This window comes from Vipera berus (genome assembly GCF_964194415.1).
Source record: "Vipera berus genome assembly, chromosome: 3".
NCBI lineage: Eukaryota > Metazoa > Chordata > Lepidosauria > Squamata > Viperidae > Vipera > Vipera berus.
The window spans coordinates 141,533,482-141,557,948 of record NC_138204.1 but is presented as its reverse complement, the minus strand read 5'-3'; the positions used below and the strand labels follow the sequence as shown (position 1 = coordinate 141,557,948).

The following is a 24,467-nucleotide window of genomic DNA, read 5'->3' as shown; positions in this document are numbered from 1 at the left end:
CACTCAAGTCTTTTGCTGTTTAGCGTCTTCATTAGGACTTGCTGGTAAAAAAAAAATCTGTTTTATTGATGTCTTCCTGCATTTTCTGACAAATCTTTCTTTTATAAACAAAGAGGAAGAAATCATCTATTGGAGATGGTTTTCTCCACACAATTCCATGTGAATCGAAATGTATAGATTTTTACACGCAGATGTAAAAAAGTTAATAGGTGGTCCATGTATGTGAGTGCGTTCTTGTGTCTTAAATCAACCATTCTAATCCCGAACCAAATGTTCACATATAAGTCTTTGAAAGAAATTTTTTTAAAAATCTTCCCACCTGTCTTTCTCGCTTGCTTATCATTGTTTCACAAATGTAGCTGAAAGTAATTTCATAAAGCTGATCCAGAGAGAGTGCTTTGATTTATTCAAATTCTTCTGCATTCTCCCTCAAGCATCATATTGCTAATTGTTGGAGGCCATCCCATCAATGTCTGATATCAGACGAGTACAAGTTTAGATGGCGGCATTTGAATATCAAGTACTTGACCCTTTTTGTTACCAAAGAGTCCCACTCCCCTCTGTGGCGCCATACATTTCCGCCAGCTTCCTAAAGCGTGGTCCCCAGTCTGTCAGATAGTCATAGCTCTGTTCTGAGTCCGTAGTTACAGACTGTAAGGAACTGAGCGATTCGGCCACTGAGCCATTGCCCTCAAACATGTAGGTCTGGAGGGAATCAAAGGGAGGTGCCCAGAGGTCCATGTCTGCTTCATAGAGTTTGGCCAATACATAGCTGTGAACACTGCTGTCCATCGTGCAGGCCTGAGGAACATATCTTGAGAGGCTTTCAATTTCTGGCATCATGTCCTGTCGGTTCTTCATGAATGCCTGGGCCTCTCTGGGGTTCCACAGGGCAGAAATGTCAAAAGCTTCCGTATCTTCTTCCCCACCGCCTTCATCATCATATCGGACAATGTTCTCATGGATATTCTCTTCCTCATCAAGCATGTAAGGCTGCTTCCGGTGTCTTTTCATGGATAAGATCAGTAGCACCAGAACTAAAGGTAATGAACAAAATAGAAGCACTTAAGAGAGCAATTTTTTCCTTCACTCAAGATCAATCAGCAAGTAATATTTTATATGTAATGGTAATTAAAGAGACCTACTTTTTGCCATCAAAATTGCTACCACTATAGAAGTAGTCCTCGATTTACAACAATTTGTTTAGTCACCATTCAAAGTTACAACACCACTGAAAAAAAGTGACTTATGGCTGTTTTTTAACACTTAGGACCACTGCAGCTTCCCCATGATCACATCATCAAAATTCAGGTACCTGGCAACTGTCTCATATTTATGATGGTTACAGTGTCCTGGGCTCACGTGGTCACCTTTTGCGACCTTCTGACGAGCAAAATCAATGGGGAAGTCAGATTCAGTAACTGTATTACTAAGTTAACAACTGCAGCGATTCACTTAACGACTGTGGCAAGAAATTTGTAAAATGGGGTAAAACTCACTTAGCAAATGTTTCACTTAGCCACAGAAATTTGGGGCTCTATTGTGGTTGTAAATCAAGGACCATCTGTAGTGGTTAGTATTACATTTCAACGAATATTGCCCCCTCCCTTATTTTGCCTGAAGAACGTTAGATTTGTTAAATGAGATGGTATGTAGACATACCGAGCAAAACAAAAATGCAAGCTAGAATGGCAATCAGAGCGCCTCTGCTCAGGCTGACAGGGAGTACGTAGGCCTCTGCATTACAGGACATCACAAGACCTTTTTCATCACAGCTGCAAACGTGAATGGTTACTGTTCCAGTACTGCTTAGCACAGGACGTCCATTATCAGCTATTAAGATGGGAAGATAAAAGGTGTTCTGCTCATGTTGCCGAAAGCCTGATCGCTTGGTTAAAATCCAAGCTGTGTTGTCTAAAAAGAAAGAAAGAAAGAAAGAAAGAAAGAAAGAAAGAAAGAAAGAAAGAAAGAAAGAAAGAAAGAAAGAAAGAAAGACTTATTCACAATGCGAAAATATAAAATATACATATTACAAAACTGATTTTTGGATTAATTTTATAAACTTACAGTGTTGTGTTTACCTGGATCTACAGCTACAACGTAACTACTTTTGAATATGCAATTGTTTGTGAATTACTTTAGACTTTCAGGGACAAGTGTTTCTCTGTCTTTGGAAGCTGGCGTGTTCATATCCATGCTATGGATGCTATTATTATTGTTAGTGAAACATTTATTTATTTGCTCATTTTATATGGCCTCCTCACTAGTCACTAGTCACTTTGCAGTGACCTTAGATATATTATTTCACCTGTATTTCAGACAATGAGCTTAGTTGCATATAAGAAAATTGAATGAAAAGAGCCAATTAAAAGATAGGGAACCCTGAAAAAGGAAGGAGGAAAGAAAAAACAAGAGAAGTAAAGAAAGGAGACAAAATTATGAATGAAATAGAGGTACCTAAGACACCACAGTGCATTAAATTTCAGAATTTCAGTTTAAATATCCTGTGCTCTTTTCTTACAAGTGAAATCATTTTGAAGGTTTTAGGTTCACAATTCAACTTTAGCTGTGAAAACTGTGCCTGAAAACTGCTTTTTGACAACAACCCCTCTTGTCATTCCTAATGAAGATGTTGAAATAAAGAGGCAAAAGAGAGAGGATTTTTTTTCTTTCTCCCTGTCTTATACCTGAATGTTGTTCAGAATTTAATTTAATTTAATTTATTAATATTTCTATACCGCCCTTCTCCCGAAGGACTCAGGGCGGTGAACAGGGCAAGAATAAAAAACACAGAATTACAAAAGTTAAAAAATGATTAAATACATGCCCATTAAAAAACAATTAATACATAGTAAAACCCCAATAAAATACAATAAAAACCCCACCAATCCCCCATCAGAATGCCCCAAGCATTAAACAAACCTACATCACAAATCTTTTAAGGATGACTTCTTTTAAGCTCATCAATGATGTAAGTTTAAGGAAAGAAAATAAGAATCACAAGTATGTCGCAGCAAGGCAATATTGTGTAAATCTTGACACGATATTGTAAATCTAGGCATTTCATTGCTGTAGACTGCTGATGTGAGAAGGCACTTCCCTTCTTGAAATTATACCCTTCTAAAATTTCCAGTTTTGCCATTTAAAGATAATTATAACTGGTAAAATACGTCATTTTTATCTGACATTGATTTGCACCGTTTTGGGGAAGGCTGTTGAGGACCAATAGCTAAGTGTGTAGAAAAAAAGTGCTAGATAAGTCCAAGTTAGCTAGATGTGACCCTCTAATTGTGGGGGCACATGGGAATATATTGTGATGGAATTGCATCTCAGGATGCATGAATTCTTAGGTGTGCATTCCAGAGGAGCAAGAGACAACTCAGTTCAGATAATTTGTATGAGAGAAAAGAAGTGAAGGCAGTTCCCTAATAGTCCCCAAAGTATGTGCTTTGTGGAGGCGGTAGCATGCTTTATTTTTGGCCAGATTTTGCCTTTAAGTGAAGAACAATAAAGAAATCTGTTTGGAAGAATCACAATGTTTCTTTCTTTGTTTTTGGAGCCTGACAATGTCCTTTACCAAACCTTTTGGAAATGTTAGAAATTCCTAATGCCTTAAATCAACAGCAGATTGGTCAGTCTATTTTATAAAGCTAAGCTTTTTTTTTTAATTGAAACAATATGCCAACTCAACTTTCAGAGCATGGAGCTGTGTGAGAAACTGATTTTGTGAGTAAGGTCTTCCAAAGCAATCAGTACTGCATTTTCAAGGAACTATTTTTTGTAAAGCTTACTTTTTCCTTGTTTCTCCAGCTGTTGAAATAATGTTCACCATTAGGTGATGCTATAGTGCTGCTTATTTTTATATCATTTCCTACTTAATAGCTCTTTCATTTCCCCAACTGTTTTATTGAATTAAAAGAGCATCATCCACTCAACAGAGGGAGCTGTCACCAGACTCAGGAAAAACTCTTGGTTTGCGTAATGTATATTTTGAAAAAAAAAAAAATTTTAAAGCAGAAACTACAACCGGGCAAAAGCAACTTCAGCATACTGAGGAGCCAACAAATTTGCTATTTGAAGGGGAGAAAACTGGAGTTCCAGAAGAAAGGGAAAGCAGTGGAAAGGAAGTGAAAAGGTACTTTTAAAAGGGACACGAGTATATTTGTTACACCTGTTGACTTCTCTAAAAGAAAACGTTGTCTTGGCTCATGCAGCATCTGTGTAGTCCCAGAAAAATAGAAGTTGAGTTAAGGAGATATTAAGGAGGTGTTGACAAGTTTTATAATGGCCTGGTTGCGCTCTATCTGCACCTCTTAAATTCAGATGCATATTTTCCTGGGACTACAGAATTGCCTTGCAAGCCAAGAGGAAAAAAAAAGTCTTCATGAAGGAAGAGGTGTCACCAGATGCAGGAAATTTCCCCACATCTTCTTTGAAGTGCCTTTTCTGCTTTGGATCTGTACTCCACTCAAAGGAAATAAATCCAAAATAATAGGCAATGACCTTTTCTGTGTTCTGGGGAAATCCAGGGGAAGCTCAGGATTAAGAAAAAAATAATATTTATTTGGTCATCTCTTCCCCTCTGTCTCCCCCACTGATTTATTATATGATAAAAAGATTTGCATTTGCACAGCCTCCTCAAAATAAAAGGCTATAATCGCTGCACTGAGAAATATGAGGCAAATTCTTTATAACTTTCCTAAAAACAAAATGATTCATTGATTTCATGGCTGTTTTTAAGCAGCCGGTGTCACTTGTGGTTATTTGCAATGGCTGGCTCATGAAGCAGTTTTAAACAGAGCTTTGGCAATTCAGCCTACTTCAGAAGATATTAATTAGCCAAACAAATTGATGTCTAGTTCAATTACCTTGATTGTCCCTTAGAGTAAAATTTGGGTTATTTGCTGTCTCGGGAGCCAAGCTGTAGTAAAAGTGTTGCCCCTCTTGTGGGTCGTCTTGGTCTACTGCACTTACTGTCTGGATCAGCTGTAGGACAGAAGAACAAAACATTTGATCAACGACAATTCTGCTGGAGATAATCCCTTTTAAGAATTAAGCTGAAAGCAAAAGAAATGTAGCTTTTGAATAATAGCTTGTTGTAGAGGAAGCAGAGAGCTGTGAGGGCAATCAAAATATTGCAGGGATCAATGGTAAGGAAAAAATAATAATCTCCCCAGGAGTTGTTTTGTTCCATGTGAGAAGGACAAAATTGTATGGTCCATATCTCAGTGAAAGAGCACATGGTTTAATATACAGATAATCTGTGCAGGAAAATCAACAATTAAGGCCAACGAAAATCAATTCTTGACTAATAAGCCACAATATGATAGGTTGAATGCCTATTTAATTATACTAAGAGAAGACATAAAAAATGGGACATCAATTATTTGGGATCCATTGATTTCAATAGATTGATTCCAAGTCTCAAGTAATTTCACGTAAAATTTAATTTTGATCATATACACAAAATGCACTTTTAAGTGTCTCTACTGAAATCTATTTTGGGAGACACACAAATGTATTGCAGCAACCATTATAAGCTTGCTGTACTTCTCACTATACTTCAAATTAGACCTACGGTGGACATTTTTTAAAAAGGGGTTTTGGTGAAGAGGATATATAATGCTTTAATTGAATTGGATTCGGAAACGGAACTGGTTAAAGACTGCATGATAAAGTGGGCACAAAATATTCAGGAACCAATTTCGTTGGACACCTGGGAGATAATTTGGGTCAGAAATGTTAAATTTACCCAGGCTCAAAATTTAAGAGAAATTTTTTATAAAATGTTTTATAGATGGCATCTGGATCCCAAGAAGCTGTCCAACATGAATCCTAATTTACAGTCTAAATGTTGGAGGTGTGGTAGTTTAGAAGCTACCTATTTTCACATGTGGTGGACTTGTAGAAATATAAAAGCTTTTTGGATTAAAATTTGGTGGAACATTCAAAAGATTTTTAAGAGAAAGATAAAGTTTTCCCTGCAATTGTTTTTATTGGGCATTGTTGTAGATTGTGATGTTAAAGAAACTAACTTGATGTTGAACATGATAACGGCAGCACGGTTACTGGTGGGACAATATTGGAAGAAGGATAGTTTGCCCACTGTAGAAGAATGGGTGTTTAAAGTTTCGAATCTTGCAGAAATGTCTAAGATTTCTGCTTATCTGAAGGATCATTCACAGGAAAGATATATTTCAGTTTGGAGGAGATGGATAAATTATATTCAAAACAAATATGGGACTAAAAAGTACTATTTAGCTTATGAGTAGATTTTAGTGGGATATTGTTATTGGTACGTTGTTTGTAGTTATGTTAAAAGAGAGTTAAAGCGCATTATGAATTTGGTTAATTGTATATTATGCATAATTTTTATTTAGAATATGATTATTGTAACTATAATCCTGTATTTAGCTCTGGGAAGTGGGGGGGGAAGTGGGTGGGTTTGGGGTGGGAGGGATTTGGGGATATATTGTAAAATTTTGTTTTTGTAAAACGCTTTAATAAAAAAAGGGGTTTTGTTTGTTGTATGTAGTCTTGTAATTGTATTCGAATAATTATTCCTAAGATATTGAAAATGCATCGAATATAGGCTCATTTATTGATTTAAATATTTTAGGTAAAGGTAAAGGTTCCCCCGCACATGCGTGCTAGTCGTTTCCAACTCTAGGGGCCGGTGCTCATCTCCGTTTCAAAGCCGAAGAGCCAGCGCTTGTCCGAGGACATCTCCGTGGTCATGTGGCCGGCATGACTAGACGCCAAAGGCGCACGGAACGCTGTTACCTTCCCACTGTAGTGGTCCCTATTTTTCTACTTGCATTTTTACGTGCTTTCAAACTGCTAGGTTGGCAGAAGCTGGGACGAGTAACTCACTCTGCTACGCGGCACTCGGGATTCGACCCGCCAAACTGCCGACCTTCTGATCGACAAGCTCAGCGTCCTAACCCACTGAGCCACCGCGTATATAAATACATATTTTTATATTTTGATGTATATATTACAATACATAAAAAGTATTTTACATAAAGTGGAAAGACAAAAAAGATAAAAAAAGAATTGTGAGAAAAGAAGAAAGCAACTTCTCTTCAATAGATATTAACAAGCCTTTCATTTCTCCACCCTCTTAAGTCTTCCACCAATTCCTTTAAACCCTTATGTCAGGACCGACCCCAATCCACGTCTTAGGAAAACAAAAACTCTTGGAGTCAGTTCTAGTCCAAAAGGAATTTTTACTAGGACATGCTTGGTTGTGGAAATACAAGACAGGACTTGGTATTGTTTTACAAATTGAAACTTTATAAAGAGTTCCCGGTTCAACCCCCCTTCCCTCAACCCCATTTGGTCAGCCCCCCAACATTTTACTTCGTGTCATCCCTTTCGTGGGAAAAAAGGAACTTTGAATCTTTATGGTTATTGCCTTCTTCCTTTACAGATTCAAATGGAGACACAGGCCAGATGTCTTCTTCTCTAACCCTCCCCTTTGTTCCCCCAGTTCAAAAGGTTTCCCTTGGTCTTTGAAATAAACTAAGGCAGGCTGAATCCACATGTGCTCCTCCTTCCTCGGGAGATGGCAGAATCCATGGGGGGGATAATGTTTTAAACATACCGGTACATTTATGAATGTGATATAAATGGATTCTGACACCTTATTTATTTCTGATCTGTTTCAATCATTAAATCCATAAATCAGTTCATTTTTTGTTCTTTTAGTAATAGTCCATGAAAAGGTTCCAGTCTTGTAAAAAAGTACTTATTGTTTTCCTCCTGATCAAAATGTCAGTATTGTCATTTCTGCTAGTTCTGACATGTTTACATTTCATTCCTCCATTGTGGGAATTTCATCTTTGTGCATAGAATTATCTTGCTGGCATTATCAAATTGATATAAATAGATAACTTAAAAACCCCATGAATTTATGGAAAATAATATTTATAATATTTAATTATAATATTAATAATGTGTACTACTTCTACCTTTATATGTCACATATCTACATGAAAAACTTTAGAATTGTTTATTCATTTATTTTATTACTCTACATAACACCTGAGAGCAAATGATTCCGGGTGGTTCATAATAAAAAGCACTAAAAACAAGGAAAAAGACCACTTAACTCCTACCAACTCCCCCATTTCCCAAAATAGGACAAAACCCTAGGACAACTAGGACCACAAAACCAACATTGGGCTAGGGGTCAGGTGGTTAGCAAGGATCCAGACTCCATAATGAGTGCAACATCTATCATGTTTAGTCTGCAGCTTGAAGATAATGTACTATTGGAGAGAAATTGCTGCCCTGGATTTAAAATCCTCTATCGAAATTTGTCTACTCAACCTTTAGAAATGTCTCTTAATTGACACAATGGAAAGACTGATCAATATGCTTTCTTTTGAACAAAATGCAAATCTATTTAAAGGCAGAGTTACTTTTACATATCTATTGCATATGTTTTATTCAGATACGTTTTCCTTCGGACCGCCCCCAATCTGCGTTCATTTCGCCGGGACCTGAAAACCTGGTTTTTTGATCTATCAGGCCTGGACTGAAGGGATTTTAGCTTTTAATATTGTTTTAATTGTTGGGCTTAATTAATTTAATCTATTTTAATTTTATACTATTTTTATATTGTATTTTATGTTGCCCTGTAAACCGCCCTGAGTCCTTCGGGAATAGGGCGGTATAAAAATTTAAATAAATAAATAAATAAATAAATAAATAAATAAATATATTATAGCTATAAAATATATATTTTATCATTTCTGTTTCCTTTGCTAGAGTTTGGAGGATACAAGAAATTAATTCTACTACTGCTTTGCTGCTCTTTTAAATATTGCAGTGGGTTTGATTTAATATTTAAATTAGATAATTAAATTACTATAAATGCTAAATTACACCGTATTAAATTCTACTGAAATTGTAATGGGAAGGAACATACTGGTGCTCATACGAGTAGACTTAGCTGCGTTCTCATTTCTTGCACTTACTAGCTACTGTGCCCTCTGAAACCTACTTCAGAAGTTTTAGAGAATGCAGTTTATATCTAGATCATGTTAGATTGGGGATAGAGGTCATAGATAATGGTACCACTTTTAAATATAAAACACTGCTTTAGCTTCTCACCTGTCCAACTTTTGCATTTTCACAGACAAATGCCTCATAGAACCTGGGAAATTCTGGTACGTTGTCATTTACATCCAGGACTCTTATTGTTACTGAAACACTGCCAACCTGTGAAGGATTGTCTGAAAGGAGATAAGAGTGAATTAATATCAGAGGTGTTTTGCCTGAGTATAAATTAATCCTGAATTGAATGAAAGATCTCTGGAGAATGCACTTCCCAGACACAGCAGATAGTATTTGTGTTAAGACTTTTGACTGGGGGTGTCTAGACAGCTTTCTCTGTCATTGCCCCTGATCTATGCAGTATGTTGCTCCCAGAGGTGAAGATGGCCTCCACTCTTCTAGATTCCAGAAAAGTTTGAAGACCTGGTTCTGCCAACTGCCATGAAGAAAAGCAATGCAACCTTGGGATTGATTAGTGCTTAAGGGTGCGCCCTCCACTCTTTCTTGCCTTTGAACTTGTTCTTAATTCTGTTTTTAACTCTGTTTTTAATTCCATCTCTTTGGTTTTATGTTTTCAGTTGTAAACCGCCCAGAATCATCTAGTCAGTGAGATATCTAAATACATAAACAAAAAGACATATACTTTTCAACTTATAATTTTATCTATATTTACTTGCTAGATATATAGATACAGTTAAACTAGTCAGTTTTTAAATGTTTTTAATGTAAATTATGCATTAAATTTGCTTCTTGGATTGTGAAATAGCTGAACATCCCTCTGTCTGTCTGACTTATGTTAAGCCCCATAATTTAATTTTGTTAACTATTAAACAGGGATTAAACTGCAATTAGGCTATTTCAAATATTTTTAGATTAATAATAATAATAATTTTTTTTATTCTAAAACTAATATAATTACTAATGTAATTTGATATATGTTGGGCAGTTTGTGATTTGCCCTTGTGATAATAGGACTGTGCAGGGCTAGTGGTAGTAGTCATACACACAGGGCTGCAAAACAAATTTATCACAAATCGCAATGGGAGCAAAGTGGTAGGCTTTATCAACAAGGATTTTACATAACACAGATCAGTTGGAATGAACCATTCCTAACGCTCATCAGTTTCCAGTCAGAAATACGCAGAAAGAAACGTGCATTTTGGAATGCAGTATTCAAGACAGCACACAGTATTTGGAAAAGCTATATAAACAAAATAATAACTGGAGTTGGGTGACCAATACATTAATTATATTAATAATAGGTCCTTGGGAAGGACTCAAGAGGTGGATAAAAAAGCCAAGTCTAAAAATCTAGCTGACCATGCAACCAATCATCATCATCATAATAAATTAGAAGAACTGCAAATTTATAAAACTATTACTTCTACAGTATCTGTGATACTGATTTGATGTCGCAATAGTCTAAACATTTCTCTGGAATTGTACAAATGAAAATAGTGTAATATATATTTTCCACATGCAGGTGTTAATATCTAAATGGGATACTTCAGCATAATCCTTCCTGGCCAGAAGCTTATCACCAGCCTTGTAAGCAAAAAGATAATACAGAGTTTTAACTGTCTAAATATCTTAACAGTGAGATTTATTTCCCTACACCATATTCACCATGGGATGTAACAAGACTATATCATAATTCGCCTTCTCAAAATATAATGGTATCTCATGGGATGTTTAAGTGGGCAATAAATCAGAAGGAACTAAGGCACTCATATTTTGATGACATTTTCTGTGTCCACTGAGGATGGTGTCAGCTGTTAAATCACTAGTTCTATGCTGGGAGCAGTTGTAAGACTCAAAGCATAGTGATATCATGTTTGACAATGAGTTCCACTGCATAGCAAAATAAGAACTAAGCCCGGGGTAAGTTGTTTTAATTTGGTGCGATAGCCAGTTCCACTCACAAGGAAAATGTTTTCAGAAATATTGCTCTAATTCTAAAGCAGAGATGAACCAAAAATAAGTTTTGGAATGTAGCTGAGATCCTAGCAAGTAGCTTTTTCTGTCCCAAATTAGGTTTGATGGTTTATTTATTTAAAGCATTTTGTAGGACGATTTCAACAAACAATTGTTTTCTCAAAGAGTTTTTCAATCAGAGGCTGAACTTTTTAGCAATTCCCTGAATCAGCTAATCTTCTTTTGATTTTTTTTCTACTCTGATAAACTCTATAATATTCAGAGCCCCTGTTCTGCAACTAATAATTCCTGGAGAGAGTATGTATAAAGTAGATCTTATATGAACTGTATTTCAGAAAAAACCTCAAAACCTCCCTTACACCATAATTCCCTTGAACATTAACTATTTGAGTAATCAAACTTCATAGAGCCCCCAGGGGTATACAAATTATTTATTTATTTATTTAGATTTATATACCGCCCTTTCCCGAAGGACTCAGGGCGGTTTACAGGGTATTTAAAAGAAAATCAATACAAAAGTTAAAACAAATTAAAAAAGATTAAATGAAACCCTGAGAAAAAAAAATAAAAACCCAGTTAAAATTAAAAATTAAAAAATTCTCAGCCTGGGCCAGAGAGCTCGAAGAGCCAGGTCTTCAGGTCCTGGCGGAATGAACGGAGGTCGGGGGCAGTCCTAAGCTCCGTGGGCAGCTGGTTCCAAAGGGCAGGCGCGCCCACTGAGAAGGCCCTACCCCTGGGTGTTACCCGCCGGCAATCTTTAACCGGCGGCACCCTGAGAAGACCCTCCCTGTGGGAGCGCACTGGACGAAGGAAGCTTGATGCTGGCAGCAGGTGTTCCCTCAAATATCCCGGACCCTCGCCATTTAGGGCTTTATAGGTCATCACCAGCACCTTGAATCTCTAATTAATCTAATTAATCTCTAATTAAACTCTAATTTCATTATTTGCATATACACACATGGGTTTTTCACTGCAGGGCATATAAAAATGCACTGGCTTCTTAATTGCAGTTGAATGATCAAAAGATGGATTCGGGAGGCTAGTTTTAAATCCTGATCAGATGGGACCCAGGTTAACCTTTTCACTGTGCTTTAGGGAAGCCAGAGGAAAGAGAACAGGAGTTGGCATATACACTCTGAAGCTTGGCCTTCATCACTGCTGAATAGAAGTATTATGCATCCATGCTTGGTATAATACGTGATGTCTCCTTTGTTGATCCCTCTTCTGCCTGCGTTTAACACTTTCCCAGTTGTATCACTGCCAGTGACTTTTCTCTAGGATAATGTGTTACAAACACTAAAAACATTCATATATCTTGAAGTTGCCTTTGAACAATGTTAGGTTTGGGGGGTGGGGGTGGAAACAAAATTGAAGAATTGCTACTTTAATACTGGAACCGACAAGGATGACTGTGTTACTCAACAGTTGTGAAGAAGATCAAAGCTATATCCCAGAGACATGGCACAAATGTAGTGCTATTCAGACTTGTTTGTGTTATGTTTAAGTCAAAGTATGTACATCGGAGCACTCAACAGAAATACAAAAGAAAAATTATTCTATTTTTCCCCGTTTCTTTTCTTTCTTCTACTACAAGCACAAACATACTTGTTTTCTGTCCAGACAGGTAAAGAACTGTACAACCTTAGAACATAGAGTTGGAAGGGACCTTGGAGGTCATCTAGTCCAAGTCCCCACTCAAGCAAGAGAATCCAAGCCATTTCAGACAAAAGGCTGTCCAGTCTCTTCTTGAAAGCCTCCAGTGATATATCCTTGCTATACAGAAATAGACAAACACACACAGACACATTAAATAAATGATAATTTGATAGCCTTACTCGTTTCCACACCTAGCACACTGATATTGTGCCATGAAATGTCCTCCCGATCAAGAGGTCTTGCAGTCATCAGAGCACCTGTTACAATGTCCACGTAAAAGAAGCGTCCAGGATCGCTGTTTCGATCAATAGAATATCTGTAGAAGTTCACATTTTTTTAAAAAAAACCTAGTTAGAACCTACTATTACAAATTGAGGTGCAAGTTAGTTTCATCACTATTTTTTTTTAGCTCTGTGGATTCAACAGTAATTCAGTTCAGATGCTAATTTATATGTGCAGTTTACTGGCTCAGTCACTCAATCCCTGAAAAATCTTTTCACATTGACTTGTGCAGTAGGAATAGAAGAAATAATGCTAGTTCACTTTGGATTCTGTTTTTTTTGCCTCTTTTAACAAAGAAAGACATGTATAATTCTTTGCTTGTTACACTAACACAAGGAGAGTGTTTAATTCTAGTCATTAAATTTTGAAAAGGTTAAAAAAATTAACATCCATATTAAATTAAGAAATATAAACGTATTGAAGTTTCTTTCTTTGAGAAAGAATAAGAGGCATAGCTCTTTTTTTTAAAGTTTAGGACAATGGAAAACAATTAAGATGAACAGAATTAGCAGTTGGTAACATTAGGAAGAACTAGATATCTTCCTTTGTTTGGTAATTGACCTTTGGAAAAACAAAAAGCAGTTAATATTCATAGCGTGTCCAGGCCAGAAAAAAAATTATTTAGTGCAATATATAAACATGCTAATGAAATAACTACACCAATCACAGTGGGACTTGCTTCTAAATATTCATGAATTTACTCAGGGCAGTAAAAGTGAAATCTTATTCATGTAATACAATTCCACAATGTTTCTACAAATTAAGCACCAATATTTTCAGTATGACATAGTTCCAGTTAAGAGAGGGCTGCAGTTTCAAAAATCATACAGTTGTGCATGAATAGTATCAGTGCATCTCCCGATACTAAAACCAAATTCTACAGTGGACTCAACAATTGGTCATTTTAAGTTCCCTTAAAAAGGTAAAATGTGGAAGTCTGGTCCCTAACAACTCCTCTGAGCATATTTTGGAATCAAGATATATAAAATAGCTGTTGCACACTCCTGGAAAGAGTGAATGTACAGCAATTACAGAATCAAGGAGTCAGAAATTATTTTAACTCCCGATCACCGTTGATACAAGAAATTCCATATCATGCCATGTCAATCCCAAGAGAAACCATCTGCCATCAGCTTTTAAAGCCATTTTGATATACTAGTTAAGGCACCATGCTAGAAACCAGGAGACTAGTCCTCTCTTAGGCACAAAACTAGTCCTCCCTTAGGCACAAAACCCAGCTGGGTCATTTTGGGCTAGTTAATTTCTCTCAGCCTTATTCACCTCATAGGCTTGTTGCTGTAAGGAAAATAGGAGGAGGAAGGAGTATTAATGTTAATTGCCTTGAGTTATTTATCAAAATAATAAAAATGAGATAGAAATAAAATAAATAAAAAAGCTATATTAAAGGATAGCCCTTGCCTAACAAACCCCACTAAATAAAATTGAATTTACTTCTGAATAAACATTCATAAAGTTGAATATTCAAAATAAACGATCGTGGCCTCTTTAGAAGGAGACAAGGTTAGATGAAATTCTCTAAATGCATCGTGTCCCTTTTTAACTGGAAAAATATAGCTTTTACTATTTCAGAAATAAAAAGATTTTTATAATGACTGAAAACACAGTGCAGTATCATTCAAATTTTATTTTCAGTAAAATGCAGTTCCTTTAAAAATAATTCACAGACATTTGTGAATCTTTTATTTTAAGTGTTATCTGAGTTAAAGGATATAATATGAAACAAGCACAAATTTTTGACTGGAATGTTAATTTACCATTTGAGATATAAGAGCACAATACAGGCAAAGTTTAATGTGAGAGTACATTTCTTACATTTATTCCACTGGGTGCCAATGAACTAAACAAGTTTTAACTTTGGCTGGACTTTTACAATTCCAAATTAATTCTTTGCTTAGCTGGCTGTCATCAAGAAAAGCTTGTCACTGCTGGGGACAAAGTAATTTCAGGAGACTATTCATCCAAGAAACTTTTTCTCACTTTGTCTTCTAAACACTTTTTTTTTTGGAATTTGTAACATTTTGTGTATGGGATCATTTCTTCCCCAGATTCCTTAAGGAAGGCTAGCTCAGTGAAAAGTGGTTCTGAATGAGCCATCTTGGCCCCATTGCTTTTAAATGAATGGATTACAGAATTTAAGTTGAGCTGACTCCCTGACTTTATATAGTATAAACTTTGCAAAGTAGATCATTTACTCTGAAGGTAGGAAGCGCTATAAAATATTATGGTGTTGCCTCTCAGGCTGCTGCTATTTATTTCAGGTTGTCTGGAGCTAAATAGTTTTACCTATCAGCATTTAAAGTAGGTTCAGAGTGCTAAATAGATAAGAAGAGAGGATATCTGCAAGCAGACTTTGTATAATGGTATGTGAGAATGACCTTGGCAGAGAAAAGGAAGGGAAGTAGATTAGGCAATGATGAGACAAGAGGCAGCTTAGTCCAGAGAAGGAATAACGGGACAATAGGAGACAGAACAGAAAGGATCCTCCCTAGTTTCTTGGCAAGGCAAGATGGGGGGGGGGAAGAGATGTACTGTATTTTCAGCCTTGCAAGATCGTTGTCAGCCTTGCAAGGTATTCCAGACAAGAAGTATAGCTCTAACCTTATTGCAAAGTTATGTTAACAGTTTCTCCTCTACTCCATCTCTTGCTCAGTACTTTGCAATAGACCAGTGATGGCGAACCTTTTAGAGACCGAGTGCCCAAACTGCAACCCAAAACCCACTTATGTATCATCAGGTGCTGAATGGGTGTGGCCCATTGGGTGGGTGTGGCCTATTGGGTGGGCATGGCTGCAGTGGTAATGGCAGACTGGGTGGGACTAAAAAGTTCAATCAATCAATTCCAACTTTGTGAGATCTTTTTCCCCCCGCGAGATGATGAAATTGATTGATTGAACCTTTTTTTTTGCACATGGCGGTGGAGGCCTAAACCAAAAAGGTTTTATAAAACCCAGCTGAAGGCCTAGGACTGGGCCGACGGCGTGTGTGCCCACAGAGAGGGCTCTGCGTGCCACCTGTGTCACCCATGCCCTAGGTTCGCCACCACAGCAATAGACCATTAGAAGGACACATTGTTCACCTTCCAGGTTTGATTATGCAGTGTTGTGCTATCTTGTGCTAAATCTGTAGAGGGTGTACCTGTCCTTTTGAATATTTTAGATAAAGCTAGGTTGTGAGTAGTGTGAGTTCAAATAGTGTAATATTCATTTTAGTGTGATTTTTAAGTTGATAAACAGATCATATTTAATAAGAGCCAAAATTCACAGTGTAAGGCTAGCACAGGCACAGTTGTGGCTAGCCCATGCGCAGTTCCAATTCGGGTTTTAGATGCAAATCATTGTTTGTGCAAAATGGAGGAAAGGAAGGTTGAAAAAAAAAGGAGGCTTATTTTGAAGAACTCTAGCAGAATACAGGAAGTAGCTCGTACTATTTGGGTATGGATTTATCTTTTTTTCCCCACTGGCATATAGTATTTTATTAATAAATATATACAAACGTATGTTTAGAAATGTTAATTGTCTATTTCCATTGAACTGGAACCAATTATCCTGTTTTCCATGGAAATATCACTTTGATTAGTCAGGATTGAAATAATGTGACCAATGAGCACATTAACTGAGACCTAATTGTACAAACACACATAGACAACTGATTTGTTAAAAGGTAGAATCCCATCTACTGGGATCACATAACATCTATTTTCTACTTTCATTGTGTTTGTTTTAATATGCAGTTTATTGTTTTTACTGTCTTAAATGGTTTGGGACTGGGTTGACAAATCATCTTTTTTCATGTAAATCTACTCTATCCTTCAAGATCAGTTTTTATCTTCTCTTACAAATGCTCTCCCTACAATTCCTACAATCATAACATACCTCCTTTTTTTGTTCTAAAAGTTGATATTTTAATTAAAGTATACCAAAAAGAAAGAGGAGTGAAATATCTGAATCTTGTGGAGTTTTTATAGTAATATATTCTAGATCTGGAATTTATTATCTTAACACACAAAGAAGTTATTCAGGCCTTATGAAATATATGGTGTACTACATGATCACTCTGGATAAACCTCTTCTCTTGTTGACATGTAGACAACTGCATGTTCAACCTTACTGTTGGTATCCACATAACAAAGATCCTGTTATGGAAGGATGCCGGATTGCATGAAAGTGTTCATGCATCCAACTGTATACAGAAGGCTTCTCTATTAAACTTATATATAATACCTTCTTTGTTAATCAATACCATGTAACACTTTAACATTATCAGCTACAAAATATTATTGTAAAACGACATGATGTCTCTGCCAAAGAAGAACGTATATCTTTGTTGTTTGATTTGTGAAAATGTTGCCTTTTTCAGGAAAGATTAGTTACACATTTCCAAAAGCCATTTGTTAACATTGGAATAATAATTTTTCTAATTTCTTACTTTTCCCATTTCCCATTGTTTAATTTCTCACTCTTCCCATTTCTTACTCTTTGCACATTTTTAGGAATGTATCCTTTGGCATAACATGGTGAGCCCCATACTAGGTTTGCCTTGCAAAGAGTCAACAAGAGATGAATTGCACAAACTATGCAATCAACTAGAATACTGATTGCACAAACTATGTTTTCACCACACAAAATCTACTCTGAAATTCCATAGTGGCCTACAAGTTCCATGATATCTATACTACAATGATAGTATAGATGGAGACACAGATCTTAATAAATGTTGATTCAGATTTAAACAAATAATACGATGATGATTTTGTTGAATAAACTGGCCCCAAACAATAGAAGAATATACAATTCAGTATTGTATTTCATTTGGCACTGTGATCTCCTATTAGTCAAAAAAGCCAAGGAGTTCATATAATGGACAATTAGAATGATTAAGAAAAAAATAATAATAAAACCTGATTGAATTGTTGATCACATCAGGGTCCTTGGCATTTATCATTTGTATGGTGGTCCCAATATCCACATCTTCAGGCACTTCCACAAAATAAAAACTAGGCTCAAAGACTGGGGGCTCATCCACATCTTCCACACTAATATGCACAGTTGTAGAGTCACGAAATGGACCTAGGTTCAAGAAACGCATTTCAAGGTGTGGATTGGCACCTTCTACTTTTAAAGTGTAACTTTTCTTGGTTTCAAAGCTCAGTGGCTGGAGAAAAGAGAGGAAGAAATAGAAGACAAATTATAAAGCAATCTCTGCTACTGAAATGAACCTATTCCTCATACTTATCAATATTGTTAAAAGAAAGCATTCTAATTGCTGTTTCTATACTATGGAACTGTCTAAGCTTATCCATACATGGTGTTGGAGAGATCTGTTTCGGGATCCAATCTGGGTTGGTCAGAGGGACCAGAGGTTTAGTCTTCTGAACTTTCAGACTTGTGCGGGAGCCCAAGAACTTCTCTCTAGTTAGAGACAGAGAGAAGTTTCCTGAAGACGGGCTCCCGCACAAGTTTAAAAGCTTGGAAGACGAAACCTCTGATCTTGGTGACCGAGCCAGATTGGATTCCGCAACATTATCCTGGGACACGTATCTTTGCCTTTGTTTGTGAGATGTATTTCACTCTGTTATTTAAAAGTTTAAAATCTCTAGTTCTTCCCATTGTGTTAATGAAAAAAATAACGGCACGGGTCTTGGTAAATTTCAGCTCAAAAGCAAGCCAGGTACAGTTCTGATGCATCACACTGGTTAAACACAATAAAATAACTATTCTACCAGGACCAGCATTTAGAGAACATTTTAACATCTATGGTGGACATGTAGGAAAGCTAAGAAATTTTTGGAAACATTCGGAAAAATTTGAAAATAGATGTAAAATTGAAACCTGAAGATTTTCTTTTAGGGATGGCAGATAAGCAGTTGGAAAGAAAACATGGGTCTTTGTTTTTATATTGTCAGCAAGGTTGCTCTATGCCAAAGATGGAAAGATATACCCACAATCGAAGAACAGAATGGAGATAGCCAAGTTGGTGAAATTGACTTGCAGACTTAGATTTCTTACAAGTCTAGGAGAAAAATCAACTTTTGGCTTCAGGATTTCAGGATTAGATTAGACTGGATCAGATTAGAGAAATACTGTAGCTTTTTTAAATATATGGTTGTTCACATCTGACAATTTATTGTCAAATAATTTATTTGACAATAATAATATATTAATTTTTAAATTTTACAATTAAAATTATATTAATTTATTATTATATTAATAAATTAAACTTAAGAGAAGAATATTTTCTGACTGTTGATATTTTAGAAAGTTGATTACTAGTATTCTAAGATATAGGTACTATCATGTTAAATTTAGAGAGAGGTTGTTGAACTGTTATCTGCAGACTAAAAGAAAGTTGGAAGTCATTTTTATTGCAAATGTGTTTGTTGTGGGTATTTTTTGGTCACTTTTAATTTGTTTTGCTATTCCTTTTCCCTTTTATGTTAGTTTGTATTTTAATGTTTGACTTTGAAATTTAATAAAGATATTATTTTAAAAAAAGGACTAGTGGAAGCAATCACATTAAGAATACACCAGAAGTATATAGTGTACAGGCTGCACATTTTTACATTTTAATGGCTATAATCATCTGTGCTTATATACTATTAATCCCATTGATGTTAATGGAGTTATGCACATGCTTAAGCATTCCACTGAAACTAATGAGTTTTAAATATATTATGTTTTGGTTAGTCTATTATTATTGCTGAAACTCTTAAAGAGAGGTCTTTATTACAGAGAAACAGAATAAAATCAAAAGCATCATGCTAGGCTCTCCCTTTTGCAGATCAATTTCTGTTCCACGCTGAGCTTTCATGCTTTTTCGTTTGGCACATTCTACCTCAGAAGACAATGACACTGATAATTGTATTGCACTGATACGTAATGTGTGCTTTTTATGCGTAACAGTAAAAGGATAATTAAAAAGAATCCTCATAACAACATCAAAGCAAGTTCTAGGAATGACCAAAGAATCTTTGTAAAAGTCGATGTGGAAATGGGAGTTGAGAAGATCTTATACAACATTATGAGGCTTCCAGCTGGTAACTTAATTTCCAAGAATGCAGTGGTTATGTGCTGTTTACTTTTATATAATGGATACTTTGCTGAATATTAGCAAAATGGAATCCTCTTAATTGACACAGACCTTAATCAAAACAAAATGCCTGCTAGTTTCAGAAGTTGCTGGTTTAGAAACAACCTCTATTTTTGGAAGAAGTTTATTTTTCTTCTCTATCCATATTTTCATATTCATGCACTAAAGCATCGTCAGATCCAAGTTTAATAGAGAACTATAAGCACGCATTCACATCTCTGGGACAGCTACTATATGTAATTTGTATACATCTATATACAAATTCATTAGTTTAGGTAGTCCTCGTTTTATAACCACAATTGAGCCCAAAATTTCTGTGGCTAAGTGAGATCATTGTTAAGTGAGTTTTGCCCCATTTTATGACCTTTCTTGCCACAGTTGTTAAGTGAATCACTGCAGTTGTTAAGTTAGTAACACGGTTGTTAAGTGGATCTGGCTTCCCCACTGACTTTGCTTGTCAGAAGGTCACAAAAGGTGATCACATGACATCGGGACACTGCAACTATCATAAATATGAGTTGGTTGCCAAGCACCCAAATTTTGATCATGATGCTGCATGATTTTCACACATGGTATGTGTGAAAAACAGTCATAAGTTCCTTTTTTCAACATTGTTGTAACTTCTAATGGTCACTAAAGAAATCATTCTAAGTCAAGGACTACCTGCACAGTGAACATAACCAAGAAGTTGAAAAAGTTAAAAGAGTACCAACTCCTTCCGGTCTGGATCAATGTCCCACTGCCAGCTGTTAACCCTGCTGAAGCTTTGCAAGCCCTGGTCACGGTCATATCAAAAGAGAAGACTGTTTTTTCCATTCTTTCTGGTGCTAACCATGTGCTTTCTGGACAAGAGCTAGCAAAGTTTGCAATCTCCCATTGGCCTTGAATGCTTACTAGTGACCATGGATAGGCCACTACCTTTCAAACTAACCCTTCACTTAGACTGTGGAGAGAATAAAATGGGAAAGGACAGATCCTTTCTTAAGCTTACTGGAAAAAAAAAGCAATTTGTTTGCCCCTGGGCAAACCACAAATCCGCATGCGGAATGTCTCACTTTATCAGAAATTAATATGAAAGAGGGAAAATGAGTTATTTCTTGCAACTCGTCCCAGCTTCTGCCAACCTAGCAGTTCGAAAGCACATAAAAATGCAAGTAGAAAAATAGGGACCACTACGGTGGGAAGGTAACAGCGTTCCTGCGCCTTTGGCGTCTAGTCATGCTGGCCACATGACCACGGAGACATCCTCGGACAAGCGCTGGCTCTTCGGCTTTGAAATGGAGATGAGCACCGGCCCCTAGAGTTAGAATCGACTAGCACGCATGTGCGGGGGAACCTTTAACTTTACCTTTACTTCAGTAAATCAAATTGCTGGCCAGACAAGATTTGCCACATATATTCAGATATCGCTGCGTTTGAAAGTGCTTGCACGCATTTGAGAAACAAAATTGATTACCTTTCTCACAGTGATGATGCCAGCTTGGTAATTAAGATCAGTGGTAATGTCAAAGACATCCAGTCCATCCCCATCCACAAAGCTGTATTTCATCTCAGCATTAATACCTTCATCCAAGTCTTTAGCAAGAACACGACCCACGGTGGAACTGACTGGAGCGGATTCCAGCACGCTCATCTGATAATGCTCTGGAGAAATAAGTGAGAGAAAGAAAATGATTGCCAGCAACAAACGGATTGGGAGATACTCCAAGCAAAGTTAAACTCCTATAGATTTCAGTGGGAGAATTTAAATAAATAAAAATTAGAAATGGTGGTAATTAAACGAGTTTTTTTTGTTTCTTTTGCAATTGTATATCCACTTCCACACACATTCACACACACCGGTCTGTCTCCTGCAAACTGAGCTTAACTGTCTTGATTACAAGACAGAAACATCTGTATAGCCCTTTTGACAACAGTACGAAAGTAGTTGGTTGCTGCTTTCTTTCAGAAATTTTTTTTTAGCTGCCTCCAGACTCCTCCCTTTCCATAGGACAACCCTGAAAACTGGGTAAGACTAGGGTCCTGGGAACTCTGTGGCTATGCTGGGCTTTGATGCTGTTCCCCCTTTCTTGCCACAGTGGCAGGATTAGCAGAATCTGGGTGTAATGAGCCACCTCAGCTAACCACCCAAGAAAGCAGGACTATTGAAACAGGCATTGTCTCAAAAGGAAACTTTTATTAGGGGTTAGTGACAGTAGGGAAGTCAAGGCAAGATCTGGGGAAAATCCTGCTCAAATGGTAGAGCTAAACCAGCAATGCTCCTCCTCCCACCAGAGTCATAATGTCCATTTGAAATCCAGCCAATCCACAGGTGGCATGATGTGTGGGTAACTGGGCACAGTTGCCAATCATCTCAAGGTCCTCTCCAGTTTCATTTCTCCCTGATAAGGGAGACACATTTTTTCCTCAAATGGACAGAGGTGGGAGAGGAAAAGTAGAAAGTGAAAGTTATCCCAAGCAAAAACAAATATCCCCCCTCCCCCCAGTAGAATGGCAGGTCCCAAAACAAAAGCACAAGAATATAGATGCAAGGTAGACGATAAGGAGGGACGTGGTGGCTCAGTGGGTTAGGATGCTGAGCTTGTTGATCAGATGGTCGGCAGTTTGGCGGGTCGAATCCCGAGTGCCGCATAACAGAGTGAGCGCCTGTTACTTGTCCCAGCTTCTGCCAACCTAGCAGTTAGAAAGAACGTAAAAAATGCAAGTAGAAAAATAGGGACCACTACGGTGGGTGGTTCACTAAGCTCAGCCTCAGGCATTTGGGGTAGGTCTCAGGCTGTCCTGGGATTACTTGGGCAGATTTTTCACCATGGGAGTGTCTGCTTTGCCGGTGGAGTTGGTTTTTCTCCTGTCACAAGTGATGCTAAAAGAAGAGGAGCTGACCTATCCTAGCTGTTCCAGGCCAAATAGTAGACACCAAAAAAGTGATTAGCTTAAGAATGACAACAAGCCTAAGAACAATTTCTTTAGAAAGTTTTTAGCACTTTTGTTTGTTTTTCAAACTGTACTAACTCTCAGCCATTTACAGGACCATCCTCTTAAAATCCTGAACCTTTCTTCAATAATACAACTGAAATTGTATTCAATAATACAACTGGTTTGACATAAGAAGCCGGGGTGGCCCTGTGGTTAGAATGCAGTACTGCAGGCTACTTCGGCTGACTGCTGACTCCCAACAGTTTGGCAGTTCAATTCTCACAAGCTCAAGGTTGACTCAGCCTTCCTTCCTTCTGAGCTCGGTAAAATGAGGACCCAGATTGTTGGGGACAATATGCTGACACTGTAAACTGCTTAGAGAGGGCTGTAAAGCACTGTCTAAGTGCTATTGCCATGGCAAGTTGTGCTCCTCCAAAACTAACTTCCTTCATTGTCTCTTTCTTCTCTCCCTAACTCAGGGGTAGGCAACCATGGCTCTTTTATGACTCGTGGACTTCAACTTCCAGAATTCCTGAGCCAGATGGCTGAAGCACTAGCTGGCTCAGGAATTCTGGGAGTTGAAGTCCATGAGTCATAAAAGAGCCAAGGTTGCCTAACCCTGCCCTAACTCCTTATTGCCATATCTATCATTGTTACTCACAGGGACACGGTGGCTCAGTGGGTTAGGACCCTGAGCTTGTTGATCAGAAGGTCGGCAGTTTGGCGGGTCGAATCCCGAGTGCTGCGTAACAGAGTGAGCACCTGTTACTCGTCCCAGCTTCTGCCAACCTAGCAGTTCGAAAGCACGTAAAAATGCAAGTAGAAAAATAGGGACCACTACGGTGGGAAGGTAACAGCGTTCCGTGCACCTTTGGCATCTAGTCATGCCGGCCACATGACCACGGAGACATCCTCAGACAAGCGCTGGCTCTTCGGCTTTGAAACGGAGATGAGCACTGGCCCCTAGAGTTGGAAACGACTAGCACGCATGTGCGGGGGAACCTTTACCTTTATCATTGTTACTATTATTATTTTTGCATCACCCAGGGTGCATACAATTCCTTCTATTTTTCCCACATTCCTTCTGTTTCACGTCACCTCCCCTTCCTAGAAAAATATGCACAATTTCACATAATGCCAGAGCCAATGTTGTTTCAAGCTGTGGCTAAAAACAACTTTCAACAGCTCAGATGCTGAACTCCTTTCAGTAGCTCAGGTTATTTTACAAGAATAAATATGTTTCATGTCATACTTTTATTTCCAGGATCATTATCTTTGTCGGTTTCTATCTTTCCCACCTTTTGCTTCTTTATCTTGTACTTTACATTGTGAGCTTTCAGTGCAGGGATTTAGCTTGCTGTTACTTTTGACGTGCCTCACATACTGATAAATACCAAATAAATACAAATCAGGCTTTATTATGCAAAATAAATAAAAGCACTATTTCATCTTTATATGACATCTCAGAGATTTTCAGATTATAGCCCATGCTTACTGGGTAGGAAACA

The 24,467-nt window shown here is 37.3% G+C and overlaps 1 protein-coding gene across 1 annotated transcript in view; it reads right to left on the bottom strand.

The window, feature by feature from the left end:
* Positions 1-537: 537 nt before the first annotated feature.
* CDH20 (cadherin 20) overlaps positions 538-24,467 on the bottom strand; it is a gene marked incomplete at its 3' end in the record, with an annotated part of 44,541 nt that continues 20,611 nt past the window's right edge. Inside the window, exons 5-11 of the mRNA XM_081326001.1 lie at positions 21,500-21,687; positions 17,855-18,108; positions 12,834-12,970; positions 9,121-9,242; positions 4,869-4,986; positions 1,663-1,914; positions 538-1,037 (exon numbers count right to left, since the gene is read on the bottom strand). Of these exons, the coding sequence (XP_081182127.1) occupies positions 538-1,037; positions 1,663-1,914; positions 4,869-4,986; positions 9,121-9,242; positions 12,834-12,970; positions 17,855-18,108; positions 21,500-21,687 (1,571 nt within the window). The remainder of the gene's footprint in view (positions 1,038-1,662; positions 1,915-4,868; positions 4,987-9,120; positions 9,243-12,833; positions 12,971-17,854; positions 18,109-21,499; positions 21,688-24,467) is intronic.